Source organism: Macaca nemestrina, chromosome 1 (genome assembly GCF_043159975.1).
Source record: "Macaca nemestrina isolate mMacNem1 chromosome 1, mMacNem.hap1, whole genome shotgun sequence".
Taxonomy (NCBI): domain Eukaryota; kingdom Metazoa; phylum Chordata; class Mammalia; order Primates; family Cercopithecidae; genus Macaca; species Macaca nemestrina.
This window is the reverse complement of record NC_092125.1, coordinates 103473679-103492884: the sequence shown is the minus strand read 5'-3', so window position 1 is coordinate 103492884 and position 19206 is coordinate 103473679. Positions and strand designations below refer to the sequence as shown.

General features: G+C 47.9%; 1 protein-coding gene across 3 annotated transcripts in view; it reads left to right on the top strand.

Moving 5' to 3' along the window:
- Window positions 1–55: 55 nt before the first annotated feature.
- Window positions 56–19206, top strand: part of LOC105498038 (polyamine modulated factor 1) — a 30750-nt gene continuing 11599 nt past the window's right edge. For 2 of the 3 annotated variants that reach the window (XM_071083680.1, XM_011769793.3), the window contains exon 1: window positions 56–374. In XM_071083680.1, coding sequence (XP_070939781.1) covers window positions 214–374 — 161 coding nt within the window. In that variant the 5' untranslated portion in view covers window positions 56–213. Of the gene's footprint in view, window positions 375–535; window positions 1793–19206 lie in introns of those variants that run through there. The other variant, XM_071083681.1, reaches the window with a different exon arrangement.

Sequence of the window (19206 nt, the reverse complement as noted above, 5' to 3'; positions counted from 1 at the left end):
GCTTGCACATATTTTTCGGGTCGCGGACATCCCACCGCGCGAAGCCTCGCCTTTCTGCGACCCTCAGCCTCCGATGACTTTCCCGCCCCCGCCCTGCTCGGTGACAGACGTTCTACCGCTTCCAATCGGAGGCGCCCGTCGCGGGAGCGGCCAATCGGGAGCTCCGGCGGGCGGGGAGGCCGGGCCAGTTAGATTTGGCGGTTCAACTTCAACATGGCCGAAGCAAGTAGCGCCAATCTAGGCGGCGGCTGTGAGGAAAAAAGGCATGAGGGGTCGTCTCCACAGTCTGTGCCACCCGGCACTACCATTTCGAGGGTGAAGCTCCTCGACACCATGGTGGACACTTTTCTTCAGAAGCTGGTCGCCGCCGGCAGGTAAAGCGGAGGGAGCCGCGGTGGGAGGGTTTGTCCGCACGGAAGCTCAAATCCCGCGAGATCAGGACGGCCGCAGGCCGGCGCGCGGTCACGTAGGCCCAGGGCGGGGGCGGGGCGGGGGCGGGGCAGTCGGACCAGGCGACCCAGTCAAATTCTGAGCCGAAGGAGTCAGGGTATTCACGCACTGATAATCTGTAGCGGACCGGGATAGCTAGCTACTCCTTCCTCCAGGAAGCCCCGTTTTCACTAAAACTTCAGATGGCTGGGAGGAAAGATAGAGCTATTGCAAATTAGAGCAGGATTTGTTTTTTTTTTAATCTTTGAGATAGGGCCTTGCGCTGTCGCCCAGGCTGGAGTGCAGTGGCGTGATCACTGCAGTCTCGAACTCCTGGGCTCAAGCGATCTTCCCGCCACAGCTTCCCAAGTAGCCGGGACTACAGGCTCGGGCTACTGCGCCCGTCTACAGATCAGGGTTTAAGTAGCGGCCCACCACTATGTGAGCAAGACGTAAGCCCCCTGTCCCACTTCGGCTCCTTATCAGTCAAATGGCAACAATAGTACCTTTCTCATAGGGTCGTTTTGATATGAGTAAATACACCTAAGGCGCCTAGGACAAGACCTGCCACATAGAAATATTTGTTAGCTATTATGAGAATATCTTCTTCACTGGGAGATTGCCAGGACTAAATGTGTTAACATGAAAAGAAACATTTTTCCTGTCTCGACTTTTATTTTATTTATTTTTATTTTTATTTTTTGAGACGGAGTCTCGCCCTGTCGCCCAGCCTGGAGTGCAATGGTGCGATCTCGGCTCATTGCAACCTCCGCCTCCCGGGTTCAAATTATTCCCCTGCCTCAGCTTCCCAAGTAGCTGGGATTACAGGCGCCCACGACCACGCCCTGCCAAGTTTTTGTATCTTTACTGGTAGAGACAGAGTTTCACCATGTTGGCCAGGCTGGTCTCGAACTCCTGACCTTGTGATCCACCCGCCTTGGCCTCCCAAAGTACCAGGATTACAGGCGTGAGCCACTGTGCCCGGCCCTGACTTTTATACAGTGTATATGATTCAAGAGTTTTGCCCATGATCCCACCACCCCTGCACATCAGGGTTGAAACGCTCCTGGGAGTTCGGGGCCCTGACCACAGCCTCTCCTCCTCTAGCCCTCTCTGTCCCCGCTTCTCTGGTCTTTGGCTTCATCAGGACTCTCATTTATTCCCAGTCCATTCCTCCTGGGTTCAGCACTTTACCTTTCCTACACATAATTAATGATCTCTCTTTTCACTCATGACTCATCAAATATTTGAGTGCCTTTTCTGTGTCAGGTGCTGGGGATACCATGAGGCAGACAAGGCCTCTTGTCTTTTTGGAGCTTGCATTCAATGGGTGGAGACACCAACAACATCATCGCATAGCCTGGTAAGATGATAAGGCCAGGCATAGTGACTCATGCCTGTAATCCCAGTGCTTTGGGAGGCTGAGGCAAGAGGATCATTTGACCCTGGAAGTTTGAGGCTTCAGTGAGTAATAATAGCCCCATTGCACTCCAGCCTAGGTGACATTGCAAGACCATGCCTCTAAAAAAGAAAAAAAAAAAAGATGTGAACAGGTAATGATACCACTAGATAGTTTGGTTGGGACGCCCATTCTGAGAAGTGACATTTCAGCTGAATCTTGAAGGATGAGAAAGAACCAAATAATAATAATAATAATAATAATATAATATAATTATTATTATTATTATTATTATTTTGAGGCAGCGTCTAGCTCTGTTGCCCAGGCTGGAGTGCAGTGGCTCCATCTCAGCTCACTGCAGCCTCCACCTCCCGGTTCAAGTGATTCTCCTCCCTCAGCCTCCCAGTGCCTGCTACCACGGCCAGCTAATTTTTGTATTTTTAGCAGACACAGGGTTTCACCATGTTGGCCAGGCTGGTCTCAAACTCCTGAGCTCAAGCGATCCACTCACGTCTGCCTCCCAAAGTGCTGGGATTACAGGCATGAGCCACCACACCTAGCCAGAACCACCTTTTTGAAGAATTACAGAAAGAGTGTATAGGCAAAGGGGACAGCCTGTGCAAAGTCCCTGAGGTGATCAGATATTCCAGGAACTGGCAGAGACCTCCTTGGCTACAGCATAGTGATCAGAGTAAAATGAAATGAGGCTGGAGAGGCAGGTGACAGCTTTATCATGCAGGGCCTAGTTTGCCATAATAATGAATTTGATAAAATAATTTGTAATCACTTTTATGAACCAATCATGGCATGTCATCATCATATATTCTGGCACAGTCCCTCCCTTGTTGTATTTATTTTTCCCTACTCATTCTTGCCCTTGTCTCCCCTCTCACAGCCCCCACTTTCTCTTAGTTATATGTCCCCCATTTATTTATTTATTTATTTATTTATTTATTTATATTTCTTTTAGAGATGAGGTCTTGCTATGTTGCTCAAGCTGGTCTCAAACTCTGAGGCTCAAGTGATCCTCCCACCTCAGCCTCCCAGAGTGCTGGGATTACAGGCATGAGCCACAGTGCCCGGCCCATTTATTTATTTATTTATTTACTTATTTATTTTTGAGACAGGGTCTTGCTCTGTTCAGGCTGGAGTGTGGTGGCATGATCTCGGCTCACTGCAACCTCCGCCTCTCGGGTTCAAGCAGTTCTCCTGCCTCAGCCTCCCAAGTGGCTGGGATTACAGGCATGCACCACCACGCCCAGCTAATTTTCATATTTTTAGTAGAGATGGGGTTTTGCCATGTTGGCTAGGCTGGTCTTGAACTCCTGACCTCAGGTGATCTGCCTGCCTCGGCCACTTATTTATAACACAAATATTTATTGACCATTGACAGTGTCCCAGGGTTTGTTCTAGTTGTTGGAGATAAGTTAGTGATCAAGATGGACAAGGTTCCAATCTTCATGGAGTAGACATTCTAGTACCATTAAAAAAAAATAAAATTGAGCCTGGCACAGTGGCTCACACCTGTAATCCCAGCACTTTGAGAGGCGGAGGTGGGTGGATTACTTGAGGTCAGAAGCGAGACCAGCCTGGCCAACATAGTGAAACCCCATCTCTACTACAAATACAAAAATTAGTCGGGCCTAGTGGCGCATGCCTGTAATCCCTGCTACTTGGAAGGCTGAAGCAGGAGAATTGCTTGAACCTGGTAAGCGGAGGTTGCAGTGAGCCGAGATCGTGCCATTGCACTTTAGCCTGGGCAGCAGAGTGAGACTCTGTCTCAAAAAAATAAATAAAATAAAATCAGTTAAAGGAATAGAGAGCAATGGGGAAGAGGAGTCAGGGTGAGGAGGAGGGTAAAGAAGTGGCATTTGATGTATGCTTATAAAATATGTTATTTTTTTTTTTTTTTTTTTTTTTTGAGACGGAGTCTCGCTCTGCCGCCCAGGCTGGAGTGCAGTGGCCGGATCTCAGCTCACTGCAGGCTCCGCCTCCCGGGTTCACGCAATTCTCCTGCCTCAGCCTCCCCAGTAGCTGGGACTACAGGCGCCCGCCACCTCGCCCGGCTAGTTTTTTTTGTATTTTTTAGTAGAGACGGGGTTTCACCGTGTCAGCCAGGATGGTCTCGATCTCCTGACCTCGTGATCCGCCCGCCTCGGCCTCCCAAAGTGCTGGGATTACAGGCTTGAGCCACCGCGCCCGGCCAAAATATGTTATATTTTTGTCTATGTTTTAAATTTATATGAATGATATTGTGCTACATATGCCATTTTTTACTCAACAACATTGTTTTCAAGATCTAACCTTGTCAGGCCAGGCATGGTGGCTCATGCTTGTAATCCCAGCACTTTGGGAGGCCGAGGTGGGCGAATCACTTGAGGTCAGGAATTCAAGACCAGCCTAGCCAACATGGTGAAACCCCGTCTCTACTAAAAATACAAAAATTAGCCAGGTGTCATGACGCCCACCAGTAATCTCAGCTATTTGGGAGGCTGAGGCAGAAGAATCACTTAACCTGGGAGGCGGGGAGGTTGCAGTGAGCTGAAATTGCACCATTGCACTCCAGCCTGGGCAACAGAGCGAGTCTCCACCTCAAAAAAAAAAAAAATCTAACCATGTTCTATTTTATTTTTTTTTTATTTTTTGAGACGGAGTCTCGCTCTGTCGCCCAGGCTGGAGTGCGGTGGCCGGATCTCAGCTCACTGCAAGCTGCGCCTCCTGGGTTCACGCCATTCTCCTGCTTCAGCCTCCTGAGCAGCTGGGACTACAGGCGCCCGCCACCTCGTCCGGCTAGTTTTTTGTATTTTTTAGTAGAGACGGGGTTTCACCGTGTTAGCCAGGATGGTCTCGATCTCCTGACCTCGTGATCCGCCCGTCTGGGCCTCCCAAAGTGCTGGGATTACAGGCTTGAGCCACCGCGCCCGGCCACCATGTTCTAAAGGTGCGCATGGTTCATAGCTTCTTAGTGCTGCCTGTCAGTCCTTGATATGCATCCACCACTTACCCATTTCCTATCAGCTCCTCATCCATAAATTATTCCAGGGTGAATATCCTTGTACATTTCCTCAGGAGCTAGTGCTAGAATTTCTCTGAGACATATAACTGGGAGAGGGATCACTAGATCCCAGAGTTTATACCTACCTGTGTTCCATCAGATTACTTTCCAGAAAAGCTGTTCTTGTCCCCCACCTCCTCACCATCACTGGGTTTTTACCGTTCTAATATTTGTCATTCTGCCAAGTGTGAAAGGGGTATCTTGTTTTAATTTGTGTGTCCCTGATTCCTGGTAGGTTTGGGCATTTCTTCATGTACTAAGTCATTTCAGCTTCCTCTTCTGAGAACTGCCTGCTCATTTCCTCCAGCCTTTGATTTTCAGACCTTTTTAAAAATGGGAGTTTTTTTTTTTTTTTTTTTTTTTGGGACGGAGTCTCGCTCTGTCGCCCAGGCTGGAGTGCAGTGGCCGGATCTCAGCTCACTGCAAGCTCCGCCCCCCGGGTTCACGCCATTCTCCTGCCTCAGCCTCCCGAGTAGCTGGGACTATAGGCGCCCGCCACCTCGCCCGGCTAGTTTTTTGTATTTTTTAGTAGAGACGGGGTTTCACCGTGTTAGCCAGGATGGTCTCGATCTCCTGACCTCGTGATCCGCCCGTCTCGGCCTCCCAAAGTGCTGGGATTACAGGCTTGAGCCACCGCGCCCGGCAAAAATGGGAGTTTTTATCTTGTTGATTTGCTAGAGTTGCTAGTATAGAAGGAGATATCTTATCTGTCTATTGGGTGATAACTTTGTTGATGGTGTCCTTTGAGGAACAGAAGTCTTCAATTAAATAAAAAGCAGCACACATTTTAACTGTTTCCATTTTCCCCTAAGAGGATGACACAGAAGAGAAATGCAGTTATCCCTGCAGACCCTTTATGAGCTGTATGGATCCTCCTGACTCCTTTTCTCAGCCTCTTGACTAACTCAAAGAGCCATTTAAAAAATGCCAGATATAGGCCAGGCGAGGTGGCTCGCACTTGTAATCACCAGCACTTTGGGAGGCTGAGGTGGGTGGATCACGAGGTCAAGAGATTGAGACCATCTTGGCCAACATGGTAAAACCCCATCTCTACTAAAAATACAAAAAAATTAGCTGGGCGCGGTGGCGTGCGCCTGTAGTCTCAGCTACTCAGGAGGCTGAGGCAGGAGAATTGCTTGACCCTGGGAGGCGGAGGTTGCAGTGAGCTGAGATTGTGCCACTGCATTCCAGCCTGGGTGACAGAGCGAGACTCCATCTCAAAAAACAACAGCAAGAACAAAAACCAGATATTGCCTAATCCATTTATTTTTTTAATCCTAATTTTCATGTAATTACTTCCATTCATTTTTTTTTCACCTTATGATTTGTGCTTTTGGGGTCTTGTTTTTTTTTTATTTTTATTATTTTTTTTTGAAACGGAGTCTCGCTCTGTCACCCAGGCTGGAGTGCAGTGGTGTGATCTTGGCTCACTGTAGCCTTCTCCTACCAGGTTCAAGCAATTATCATGCCTCAGCCTCCCAAGTAGCTGGGACTACAGGTGCCTACCACCATGCCTGGCTAATTTTTATATTTTTAGTAGAGACCGAGGTTTCACCATTTTGGCCAGGCTGGTCTCAAACTCCTGACCTCAGGTGATCTGCACGCCTCAGCCTCCCAAAGTGCTGGGATTACAGGCGTGAGCCACCATGCCTGACCCTTGGGGTCTTTTTTATGAAGACTGTGCCCACATCTAGGTCACAAAGATAATCTCCAGTGTTTTCTTCTGTTAGCTGTTTCATCGTTTCACTCTTTAATTCTTCTGGCTGGATTAAGGTATAAAGTGATCATCTCAAGCCAGCCTTATTTTTCTAACTTTCCCAAATACCATCAACTACACAGCTCATCTCCATTGCTTGATGGAGCCACCTTACCAAATGGCCAGCTCTGGGCCCACTATGTCCCTGAGTCTTTCTCCTGCCCCACCAATCTGCCTGTCTCTGCCAGCGCATGTGGGTTCTTAAAACCAGGCCCTTGTAGGAAACCTTATGTTTGGTCCAGCAGGTCCCATCTTTTCTCTTTATTTATTTAGAGACAGGGTTTTGCTCTGTTGCCCAGTTTGGAGTACAGTGGCACAATCATGGCTCACCGTAGTCTAAACCTCCTGGGCTCAAGTGATCCTCCCAGCATAGCCTCCCAAGTAGCTGGGACTGCACGTGTGTATCACCACACTCAGCTAATTTTATTTTTCTCTTTTGAGACTGGGTCATGCTCTGTCGCCCAGACCGGAGTGCAGTGGCACTATCACAGCTCACTGCAACCTCCGCCTCCCCGACTCAGGTGATCCTTCCACCTCAGCCTCCCGAGTAGCTGGGACTGTAGGAACACAGTACCACACCCAGCTAATTTTTGTATTTTTTGTAGAAATGGGGTTTTGAAATGTTGCCCATGCTGGTCTTGAACTCCTGGGTGCAAGTGATCCTCCTGCCTCAGCCTCCTGAGTAGCTGAGACTACAGGCATGCACCACCTCACCTGGCTAATTTTTTAATATTTTTGTTTTAATTTTTTTGTATAAATGGGGTCTTACTGCATTGCCCAGGCTGGTCTCCAACTTCTAGGATCCAACTGCCCAATCCTCCCGCCTCAGCCTCCTAAAGGGCTGATGTTACAGGTGTGAACCACTGCGCCCGGCCTGTCTCCAAGTTTTCCTCATCATGGGGCTTTCCGCCACCCTTGCTTTACAACTACCCCTTTCAGCGTTATTAATCACCTCTTTGTTGCTAAATACTTTGGAGATATGTACATATATATGTGTGCGTGTGTGTGTGTGTGTGTATATTTTATTTTTTTTCAGACGGAGTTTCACTCTTGTTGCTCAGACTGGAGTGCAGTGGCGTGATCTCGGCTCACAGCAACCTCCATCTCCTGGGTTCAAACGATTCTCCTCAGCCTCCTGAGTAGCTGGGATTATAGGTGCCCACCACCACGCCCAGCTAATTTTTGTATTTTTAGTAGAGATGGGGTTTCACCGTGTTAGCCAGGCTGATCTTGAACTCCTAACGTCAGGTGATCCACCTGCCTCAGCCTCCCAAAGTGCTGGGATTACAGGCGTGAGCCACCGTGCCCAGCTGGATATGTATTTTTAAAATATTAACATACTTGCTTTCCTTGTAGCCTTTGACATTGTCAACCACTCCTCTGTTCTTCAGATTTCTCCCTTGGCTTCTGACATCATTCTCTGCCCCTTTACCTGACTAGCTGCTCCTTCCCAGGCTCCTCTTCTCCTGTCCTTTAAACATGTGAACGTTGCCCTCTCCTTACTTTCACCCGCCTCTCCCATCTGATGTCTCGCTGCTACTGAAAGCCTTTGGTGACTGTCCATTGCTCCTCACCAGGGCTTCCAGGCCCTGCCTACCTCTTTTGCCCCGCTGCACTCATACTCAGCCATACTGACCTCCTCATTGCCTGGAACTTCAAGTGCTTTCCTGCCTTGGCATCTGTACTTGCTGTTTGCTCTGCCAAGAATGGTCTTTGTCCATCTCTTCCCTGACCCTCTGTAAGGCCACCTTGCTCCCCTGGTTATTTGTCATGATAGACACCAGTTATTTATTCCTTCATGGCACATATTGCAGTCTGCTGTTCTGTTGTCTGCTTGTTTACTTATTTGCGGTCAGTCTCCCCTACATAAAACCTAAAGTCCTTGAGGGCAGAATCTCGTCTGTCTTGTTCATCATTCTCTATTCTTTACTCATCACGGTGCCTGGCATACAGGAGACATTCAGTACATAGTTTTAGATAAATGGAGAATCCCAAGCAATATCTCCCCTGAGTTTCAGACCTCTATCTCCAATAGTCTACTACTACAAATCTTCACTTGGTGTCCCACAGAATCATCACCTCAGCATGGGAACAGGATTTCTTTTCCACCTCTTCCCTTCCTGTGATCCCTGATTTGGTTGAAGGAATCACCACTATCCATTCTCTAGGCTAAAGATTTGAGAGTCCTCGTTGGCACGTCCATCACTTTCACTTCCATTCAGCTGCCCACCCCTGTTGGCTCCAGCCTCTCTAGCCTCCGACTCCTCCTTTCCATCCTTGCTGACACTTTCTGAATTCAGGCCGTGACTGTCTCTCACTGGGCTCTTGCATCTGCCTCCAAACTGGCCCTCCAGCTTCAGTCTTGTGCCCTCCCTCCAGTCTACAGCTCAGATTTGATCCCCTTCTCCTGCTTAAAATGTTTATTTGGTCAGGGTTGCTTCCAGAATTAATGCAGCTCCTTAGCACGGCGTGCAAGGCCATTCCTTCCCATCTCACCAGCCCCAAGTCAGGGCCCTGAGGGTACAGCGCATGCACACCTGAGTGCCAGTGCAGACACACACATGGGCACGGAAGCTCTTCTGCACTGAGTACTGCCCCCTGCCTTCACCCCTGTCATCTTGTCTTCCCACTGCTGCTTCTCCTCACTAGAACATCCTTCTCCTCATTTGATTAAATAGGAGCTTACTCTCAGCTAGTTTCCACAGAGAAAGGGCTCAGTAAGTGTCATATATGAATACAGATTTTTTTTTTTTTTTTTTTTTGAGATGAGTTTTGCTCTCGTTGCCCAGACTGGAATGCAATGACGTGATCTCGGCTCACCACAACCTCCACCTCCCAGGTTCAAGCGATTATCATGCCTCAGCCTCCCGAGTAGCCAGGATTACAGGCATGCACCACCACACCCGGCTAATTTTGCATTTTCAGTCGAGATGGGGTTTCTCCATGTTGGTCAGGCTGGTCTCAAACTCTTGACCTCAGGTGATCCGCCCGCCACAGCCTCCCAAAGTTCTGGGACTACAGGCGTGAGCCACTGCTCCCAGCCAAATACAGACTTTTAAGATGTATGCAAATACTTGACTTTTCTCCAGTCCCAAGCCATTAAGTTAAAAGCCTTTAAAGTCCTCAGTCCCAAGAATGAAGTGCTTACACCTGGGACAGGAGTCTGAACATGGTTATTGTGAGTTTATTCACGTGTTCGTTATCCAAAAGGATAACGAATAGATAGATTTTCCCCACAATTCAGCATATTTTCCACATAAATGTCAGTTTGAGTGAGAAGGTGCATTATATGATGCACCTGAAAAGACTGAAAGATGATCGGCCACGATGGGCTTCAGATCCCGTGGATTCACACCCTGCTGTCTTCCTTTAAGCTATCTTTCTTTCATTATCTTGGCCGAGGGAGAGACTCCCCAGTATGTTCTCTCTCGGGCTTCAGAGCAGAGAAACATGGCCCTGTTGGAGCCTACCCTTTGTAACCTCTGCCTAGGTCTCTGGAAATGAAGGGTTCTTTTCTGTCCCCATGGCCTCCTGAGCCATCTGAAAACTCTTCTCTTGAGCTAAAGCAAGCAGATGGGGTGCTCCTTTTTGTGTTTTGTTACAAACCACAACCCACCAAGAGAGGCAGTTGGTTAGAGGCATCGTTAGTGGGGCTCAGATTGAGGACCAGTTAGTACTATTCAGAGAGAAGCTGGGTCTGCTATAGGTGCTTCCAGCACCCTGGCAGCTGTGCCGCATGTGTTGGTTTGTGGGGGCTAAGGGAGCAAGAGGTGTTTGACAGTTGTTTTGTTTTGTTTGAGATGGAGTCTCGCTGTGTCACCCAGGCTGGAGTGCAGTGGCACGCTCTTGGCTCACTGCAACCTCCGTCTCCCAGGTTCAAGCGATTCTCCTGCCTCAGCCTCCAGAGTAGCTAGGACTACAGGCGCACACCGCCACGCCCAGCTAATTTTTGTATTTTTATTAGAGATGGGGTTTCACCATATTGGCCAGGTTGGTCTCTAACTCCTGACCTTGTGATCCGCCTGCCTCGCCCTCCCAAAGTTCTGGGATTACAGGCGTGAGCTGCTGCACCTGGCCTTTTTTTTTTTTTTTTTTTTTTTGAGACGGAGTCCCACTCTGTCACCCAGGCTGGAGTGCAGTGGTGCAATCTCTGCTCACTGCAACCTCCGTCTCCTGGGTTCAAGTGATTCTCCTGCTTCAGCCTCCTGATTAGCTGGGATTACAGGCACCCGCCACCATGCCAGGCTAATTTTGGTATTTTTAGTAGAGACGGGGTTTCACCACGTTAGCCAGGCTGGTCTCAAACTCCTGACCTCAGGTGATCCGCCCGCCTCAGCCTCCCAAAGTGCTGGGATTACAGGCGTGAGCCACCATGTCTGGCGACAGTTCTTGAGTTCTTAGATGCCATACTTAGAGATGTCCTTGTGGTCCAGTCTTCTGACCTGGGATATGCCGCACAGGGTAAGATGTATAAAGTGACTTAAAGTCTACGTCTGGCAGTGACCAAGAAAAGAAAGCGAATTGCATTTGTAATGAACTCAGAGTTTTAAACTAGTGCCAAAGACTGTTGGTGTTTATAGGAAATAGTTTGTCACAGGAAAAAGAGTGGTTTAATATATATACTGTTCTGACTATAAATGCCCTGGAAATATCTCACCCTCTTTGAATGTGCCGGTGATGCCTGCTACTGGTGGTGATTTGTTTCTGAAGGGTGGACATGAGTCATCAAACTGTGGTGTGTGGCTCCAGGCCTGGCATGCTCATACTTTCCCTCCGTATATTTCCAGACCATCCACCTCTTTCTGTCCCCACTGTTTCTGTCTTGCTCCGGGCTGCCGTTGTCTCAGCTGTGCTTCCTGAATCCACCCTCACACAGCAGCTGAGTGCACATCCTAAGGTGTAGATCTGTTCATATCACATCTCTACTTCAGTCCCTTTTCTAGCTCCTCCGGTCATGATACATCCACACTCCAGACTCTTTGTCTGGCCCTGCGTGGAAGCCAACATGGCCATATGGCCTGGATTGAGTCCTAACTGGCTCCATCATATGCTGGTTGTGTGACCCTGGGCAAGCTTCTCTCTGCCTCAACTTCCTCATCTGAAAAATGAGGGTGATGATAATAGAATCCCCCCTCATAGGGTCATTCATAGTAAGGATTCAATGAGTTATGTAGAGTGCATAGAACAGGGCCTGGCACTAATAAGTTCTCAGTTTCCTGTTATTACTGCATCTTCACACACATGCACATAGGTGCTCATGCACACACACACACACACACCCCGCCCTTCAGCTACACTCCCTGAGCTTACTCCATGCTGCTCTTCTCCTGTCCCGTGGCCAGCTCCTGCTTCTCTCTCTGACATTGCTTCCTCTAGGGAGCCTTTCCCGAGCCCCTGCTAAGACCCCATGCTCTTTCATACTCATTTTCCTGAAGGCTGATCAGCAGTCCCTTTGACAGCAGGAATTGTACTGTCTTGTCTTTGGGTTTGTACCACGAAGCTTGGCCTGGTACCTGGTCGGTGCTCAGTAAGTGTCTATTAAATGAATACAATTATCCTGCTGGTATTTTTTATTTTCATGCTAATATTTATCAAACCACAAAGTTTTTTCCATCTTTCTCAGGAAAAGTATCCCAATTTCAGGTTTTTGAAGTTTTCCAGCAGTTTTCAAAGGAAGAAGCTAAACAATGAAAGGTTAAGTTAGTCCAAGAGACCAAATAACCTAAAAATATAATTAGGGTTGATTTTAAGTATTTTTAATTGACACATTGTAATTGTACATATTTATAGGGTACATATCTATGTTATATAATGATCCAATCAGGGTAATTAGCATGTAATCTCATGGATTTATCATTTCTTGTGGTGAGAACCTTCAAAAGCCTCTCTTCTAGCTATTTGGTAATATGCAATATTTTACTGTTAACCGTAGTCACTCTACTGTACAACACCAGAACCTATTCCTCCTATCTAATTGTAACTTTGTATCTGTCAGAAGACTAATTTTTAAAGGATAACCTTTTAATACAACCATTCATCTTGAATCACTGGCCTGGAGACTTTCCTCTTATTTTCATTAAGAAACATTTATCCCTTTCTTCTTTCCTCCTCTCCCTTTCTCAGTCCTGGGGCTTCCCAGTGTACACAGGACCAGAAAGTGGAGACAGAAAAAGACTGAATGGAGAATTTTTTTTTTTTCCCTTTTTGAGTGAAAGTCTCACTCTGTTGCCCAGGCTGGAGTGCAGTGGTGCGATCTTGGCTCCCTGCAACCTCCGCCTCCTAGGTTAAAGCTATTCTCCTGCCTCAGCCTCCCGAGTAGCTGGGATTACAGGCGCCTGCCACCGCGCCCTGCTAATTTTTGTATTTTTAGTAGGGATGGGGTTTTGCCATGTTGGCCAGGCTGGTCTCGAACTCCTGACCTCAGGTGATCTGCCCACCTCAGCCTCCCAAAGTACTGAGATTACAGGCATGAGCCACCACGCCTAGATGAGAAACATTTCTTAATGAAATGGACAGCTGTATAGTGAATAGGGGATGAAGAGCAAGAATTCCTGTCACTCCAGTCCTCAGCTTTTTTTTTTTTTTTTTTTTTGAGACGGAGTCTCACTCTGTCGCCCAGGCTAGAGTGCAGTGGCGCGATCTTGGCTCACTGCAAGCTCTGCCTCCCGGGTTCACGCCATTCTCCTGCCTCAGCCTCCTGAGTAGCTGGGACTACAGGCGCCTGCCACCGTGCCCGGCTAATTTTTTGTATTTTTAGTAGAGACGGGGTTTCACCGTGGTCTCGATCTCCTGACCTTGTGATCCGCCCACCTCGGCCTCCCAAAGTGCTGGGATTACAGGCGTGAGCCACCGTGCCCGGCCTTTTAATTTTTTAAATTTCAATAGTTTTTTGGGGAACAAGTGGTGGTTGGTTACATTGGATAAGTTCTTTAGTGGTGATTTCTGAGATTTTGATGCACCCATCACCCGAGCAGTGTACACTGTACCCAATGTGTAGTCTTTTATCCCTCACCCCCACCCCCCACTGAGTCTGCAAAGTCCATTGTACCATTCTGCCTTTGCGTCCCCAGCTTCTATTTGTTTTGTTCTCAGCCTTCCCCACTCTCCACTCCTTCATTGGGACGGAAGTGCTGGTCCCCACCTGCCCTCTGGTGGACAACCTGTGAAACAGGCCTTCCGTTGGGCGGTTACCACAGGGAAAGAAGGCAAGTCCTGGCTCCTTTTTTGGCTCTCTTAGCACTGTGTACACCGTGATATTGTGTTACCCTCTTTTGTCTTTCCATGCTGTCCTGCACAATTTATCTGCGTATGTAAACCAACAGATTGACAAATGACCAGAGCCTGATTCTGTGCTTATTTTGAAGTCAAATGTATTTAAATATTTTTTAAATAAATATTTTAAATATTTATTTGTTATTTTTTTGAGGTGAGGTCTCACTCTGTCGCCCAGGCTGGAGTGCAGCAGCATAATCTCTGCTCACTGCAATCTCTACCTCCCGAGTTCAAGCGATTCTTCTGCCTCAGCCTCCCAAGTAGCTGAGATTACAGGCATGTACCACCACACCTGGTTAATTTTTGTATTTTTAGTAGGGATGGGGTTTCACCATGTTGGCCAGGCTGGTCTGGAGCTCCTGACCTCAAGTGATCACCCCCAACTTCGGCCTCCCAAAGCACTGGGATCACAGGCATGAGCCACTGTGCCCAGCTAATTTTTTTTTTATTTAAAAAATTTTTTTGTGGAGACAGGGTCTCATTACGTTGCCCAGGCTGATGTCGAACTCCTCGGCTCAAGTGATCCTCCTGCCTTGGCCTCCCAAGAAAAAATAACAGGTTAAAATCAGTTAATATCGTCATCTCAGTTTTGAAACTCAGTAAATGTGGTTTTTAAAAGTTACTTTCATTTCTGATAAATTTAGCCTTTTTGGGGCCACAATTTGGCCTTTTCTGTCTGGTGGGGACAAATCCTGACAGCTGGTTCGTACCCCTGCTGGGTTGGTTTCTGCACAAGCAATTGCACACAAGCCTCATTCACTAGCACCTGCCTTCCACTGGGGAGGAGACTTCCCATCTCTGGGAAGCCAAGTTACTGACTTCGGTACTTCTGAAGGGCAGTGAGGACTGTTATTGTGAGATTAGTGAGAATAATTGTAGCTAACATGAAGCATTTCAATGTGCTGGGCACCATACTGAGGACTTTGTATATTTTACCTCACTTAATCTGCACAGTAATTTTGTGAGACCTAGATAGTTATTATCCCCATTTGACAGAGGAGGAAATGAGGCTTATAGAGGTAAAGAAGTTGTCCGAGGTCACTAGCTGATGAGTGGTAGGGATAGGATTTGAACCCAGGGAAAATGACAGGCAATCTGTCAGAGAGCCGATAAAGTTACCCAGTATGCACTGGGTACTAGGCGTGACCTCTTATGTACTCTTGGATGCCAGGGCCAAGAGACCGTCCCATCATGGGGTGAAGAGGAGCCTTGACACAGAGGTTGCAAAGGAGGCTCCTGAAGGAGGACTCCTCTTCCCAAGCTTTTCAGGTCCTGGGATCCTGGGGTCCAGGGTAGGCAGCCCAGGCCTTACCTTAGCCCCAGTCACCCAGTCTAGAGTGTCTTACATGCTGCTGTGCATCTAACATGGTTGTGGGCACCCTGGAGATCCCAGCAGCGTTGCAGAAGTCATCCCTGTCCACAAGGATATTATAATTTGCGTAAGAAGATAAAATTTGACACTTGGGGCAAATAGTCAAGAATTAAAAAAAATTTTTTGGCCAGGCTCAATGGCTTACGCCTGTAATCCCAGCACTTTGGGAAGCCGAGGTGGGTGGATCACCTGAGATTGGGAGTTCAAGACCAGCCTGGCCAACATGGTGAAACCCTGTCTTTACTAAAAATACAAAAATTAGCTGGGTGTGGTGGTAGGCACCTGTAATCCCAGCTACTTGGGAAGCTGAGCCACGAGAATTGCTTGAACCTGGGAGGCGGAGGTTGCAGTGAGCCGAGATTTAAAACTTCTTTTAAATTTATTTTATTTTATATTTTATTTTATTTTAATTTTATTTTGAGACCATCTTGCTCTGTCGCCCAGGCTGGAGTGCAGTGGCATGATTTCGGCTCAGTCTCCTGAGTAGCTGGGATTACAGGTGCCTACTACCATGCCTGGCTCATTTTTTTATATTTTTAGTAGAGATGGGGTTTCTCTATGTTGGTTAGCTGGTTTCGAACTCCCGACCTTAGGTGATCCCCCTGCCTCAGCCTCCCAAAGTGCTGGAATAACAGGCATGAGCCACTGCGCCCGGCCTTAAATTTTTTTTATTGAGACAGGGTCTTGCTATGTTGCCCAGGCTGGTCTCCAACTCCTGGACTCAAATGATCCTCCTGCCTCAGCCTCACAAAATGCTGGGATTACAGGCATGAGCCACTGCACCTGACCTTTTTTTTTTTTTTTTTTTTCTGAAACGGAGTTTCGCTCTTGTTGCCCAGACTAGGGTGCAATGGCATGATCTCAGCTCACTGCAACCTCTGCCTCCCGGGTTCAAGTGATTCTCCTGTCTCAGCCTCCTAAGTAGCTGGGATTACAGACATGCACTACCACGCCCAGCTAATTTTGTATTTTTAGTAAAGATAGGGTTTCATCATGTTGGTCAGGCTGGTCTCGAACTCCTGACCTCAGGTGATCTGCTCACCTCCGCCTCCCAAAATGCTGGAATTACAGGCGTGAGCCACCGCACCCAGCAAATTTTTTTTTTTTTTTTAATGTGTCACTTTCCTGCTTCTCCCTGAGTATATTTTTCAGAAAATCCACAAGGGCATTCAAAACATTCCGAATTCTGCATTGGCTCTCAAGAAAAACACCTTCTGCCTGTACTCACTGACATTGGCACCAATCTGGCTGCCTTTCTCCTTGGTTAAGCCACATTGTCCTGTTAGCGTATATTTCATCTTGCATCTGTGTATGAGTGTATGTGTTTCTGTGGTCCTTCACTTTCACTGAATTATCATACCATAAAGGAGAACTCAGAACAAGTCACAGGCAGCACTGGTGGTCAGTTTGCTTCACCCCTGCCCTGGGCCCTATCCGCTGTCAGCTCCCTGAGCTGAAGAGAGATGCGTCCAGCTCAGACCCTCCGCCTGCTAAGTAAGTTGGGTGGAGGAACAGGATCTCCCATGTCTAAGCCAAACCTGTTTTAAGCCACAATTACCCGGTTTCAATTCCAGCCCTGCTTGGTCAGGCATCGTGTGTTCCTCCGCGTTCCTTCTGGTAGCCACAGACTGCGTGGCTAGTCAGGCCAGCTGCAAGACAAGATGTCTGGGAGTCTGCTGAGGGTTGAAGGAATGCCCATCATCTATTCTGTGTACAGTATTGTTTTTGTTTTTGTTTTGTTTTTTGAGACGGAGTCTTGCTCTGTCGCCCAGGCTGGAGTGCAGTGGCACAATCTCGGCTCACTGCAACCTCCGCCTCCCAGGTTCAAGTGATTCTCCTGCCTCAGCCTCCCGAGTAGCTGGGATTACAGGCATGTGCCACCACGCCCAGCTAATTTTTTGTATTTTTAGTAGAGATGAAGTTTCACCGTGTTAGCCAGGATCGTCTCCCTCTCCTGACCTCATGATTCGCCCACCTTGGCCTCCGAAAGTGCTAGGATTACAGGCGTGAGCCACTGTGCCCGGCCTATAGTATTGTTTTTTAGGTACGTAAGCTTAGCTTCCAAAGTGTACTCACATGGAATGTGTACCACTGAAAAGGTGAGAGACTGCCACTGTAACCCAGAAGTGTACTGGTAGTTGCTTACAACCAGCTCTCTGAAAAGAGAGCCCCTGTTTGCAGTGTTTGCCAGTTTCCAAGGTGTAGATACTCCTTAGCTACCAACATGGCATCACTATACACAGAGTTGAGAAGAGCTGGGCAGCAGCATACCTTGATCCAGTATTTCCACGGACAGAAGCAATATATACGAATTACCTCAAGAGCAGAGTAAAAGGTGGTAGAATGATTAGGAAGTGGTATGTTTGGAGTCTTTAGGACCTTTGTTTTGTTTTGTTTTTTGTTTTTTGAGACGGAGTGTCGCTCTTGTTGCCCAGGCTGCAGTGCAATGGCGTGATCTCGGCTCACTGCAACCTCTACCTCCTGGGTTCAAGCAATTCTCCTGCCTGAGCCTCCCGAGTAGCTGGGATTACAGGCGTGCATCACCACACCTGGCTAATTTTTTGTATTTTTTAGTAGAGACGGGGTTTCTCCATGTTGGTCAGGCTGGTCTCAAACTCCCAACCTCAGGCGATCCACCGGTCTCTGCCTCCCAAAGTGCTGGGATTACAGGCATGAGCCACTGCGCCTAGGACCTTTGTTTTTAAAGTTAATTTATTGTTAGTTAATGTAATTTAATTCTTAATAATGGCTGTGTTTGACACTTGGCCCAGAGTTCCTGAAAATTTGGCAGTTCTCTTTTGCGGGCCACTGTGAGCTGGCTCCAGTACAGCACTGCTTGTAGTCTTCACCTGTTTCCAAAAACATTGTTTGGGGGCGGGTTTGGTGAGGAGGCTTAAAGAGCTATGAGAAAGGGAGGACCCAGCAGTGACTCCCTGGCTGGGGGTGGGGCTTTGCATTGGGCATCAGGGCCCTAATGCCCTGTTTACCCAGTGACCCGCCAGCCTGATCCTCACAGCCGAGGAGCATCCTGACCTATAGTACAGCATCAGTGTGAGCTTTTGTGTATTTGAAGATCTTCCTTGGCTCAGGTGCTTTCTGCAAGTCACTCGAACACTGCTTCATCCGACCACACCCGCTCCCAATTTAAAGAAGGTCCTTATAATACACTGTTAGCCCTATAACTCTGGCCTTTTTCTTTTAAAACATTCTCCACAAGAGATGATTATCACTTGCATGTGAGTTTCCGCATTTCTGCCATCTCTCCTTCTCTACTGGAAACTCTGGGAGGGCCGTGTCAGTCTTATCCACCCCGATACCCAGTTCCTGGTGGGCGATCAGCATATAGCAGACACTCAGTGAATATTTGTTGAAGGGGAAGGGCCTGAGAGAGTGGACAGAGAGACACAGGCAAGGGAGAGGGAGGAAACAAGGGGGAGGGAGAAAAACAGCCAAAAGAGTTCATTTAACTTGAGTTTCTCTGTCCAAGAGGAATAAGCCATTGGGAATATACTGGATACCGTTTGATACTTCCAGCTGCAAAGGATTGAGCAGTGAGGAGCTCTCAGCTGCTAGTGGCAGAGACCTGATTTAAAATCAGGCTTGGCTGGGCATGATGGCTCACCCCTAGACTCCCAGCACTTTTTGGGGCTGAGGCAGGAGGATTACTTGAGCCCAGCAGTTTTTTGAGACCAGTCTGGGCAACACAGTGAGACCCCAACTCTACAAAAATATAAAAATAAAAGAATTAGCTGGTCATGATGGTGACACCTGTAGTCCTAGCTACTCAGGATGCTGAGGCAAGAGGATCCCTTGAGCCCAGGAGTTGGAGTTGGAGGTTGCAGTGAGCTCGGATTATGTCACTGCACTCCAGCCTGGGTGATGGAATGAGATCCTGTCTCAAAAAGAAAAGTAGAAAATCAGGC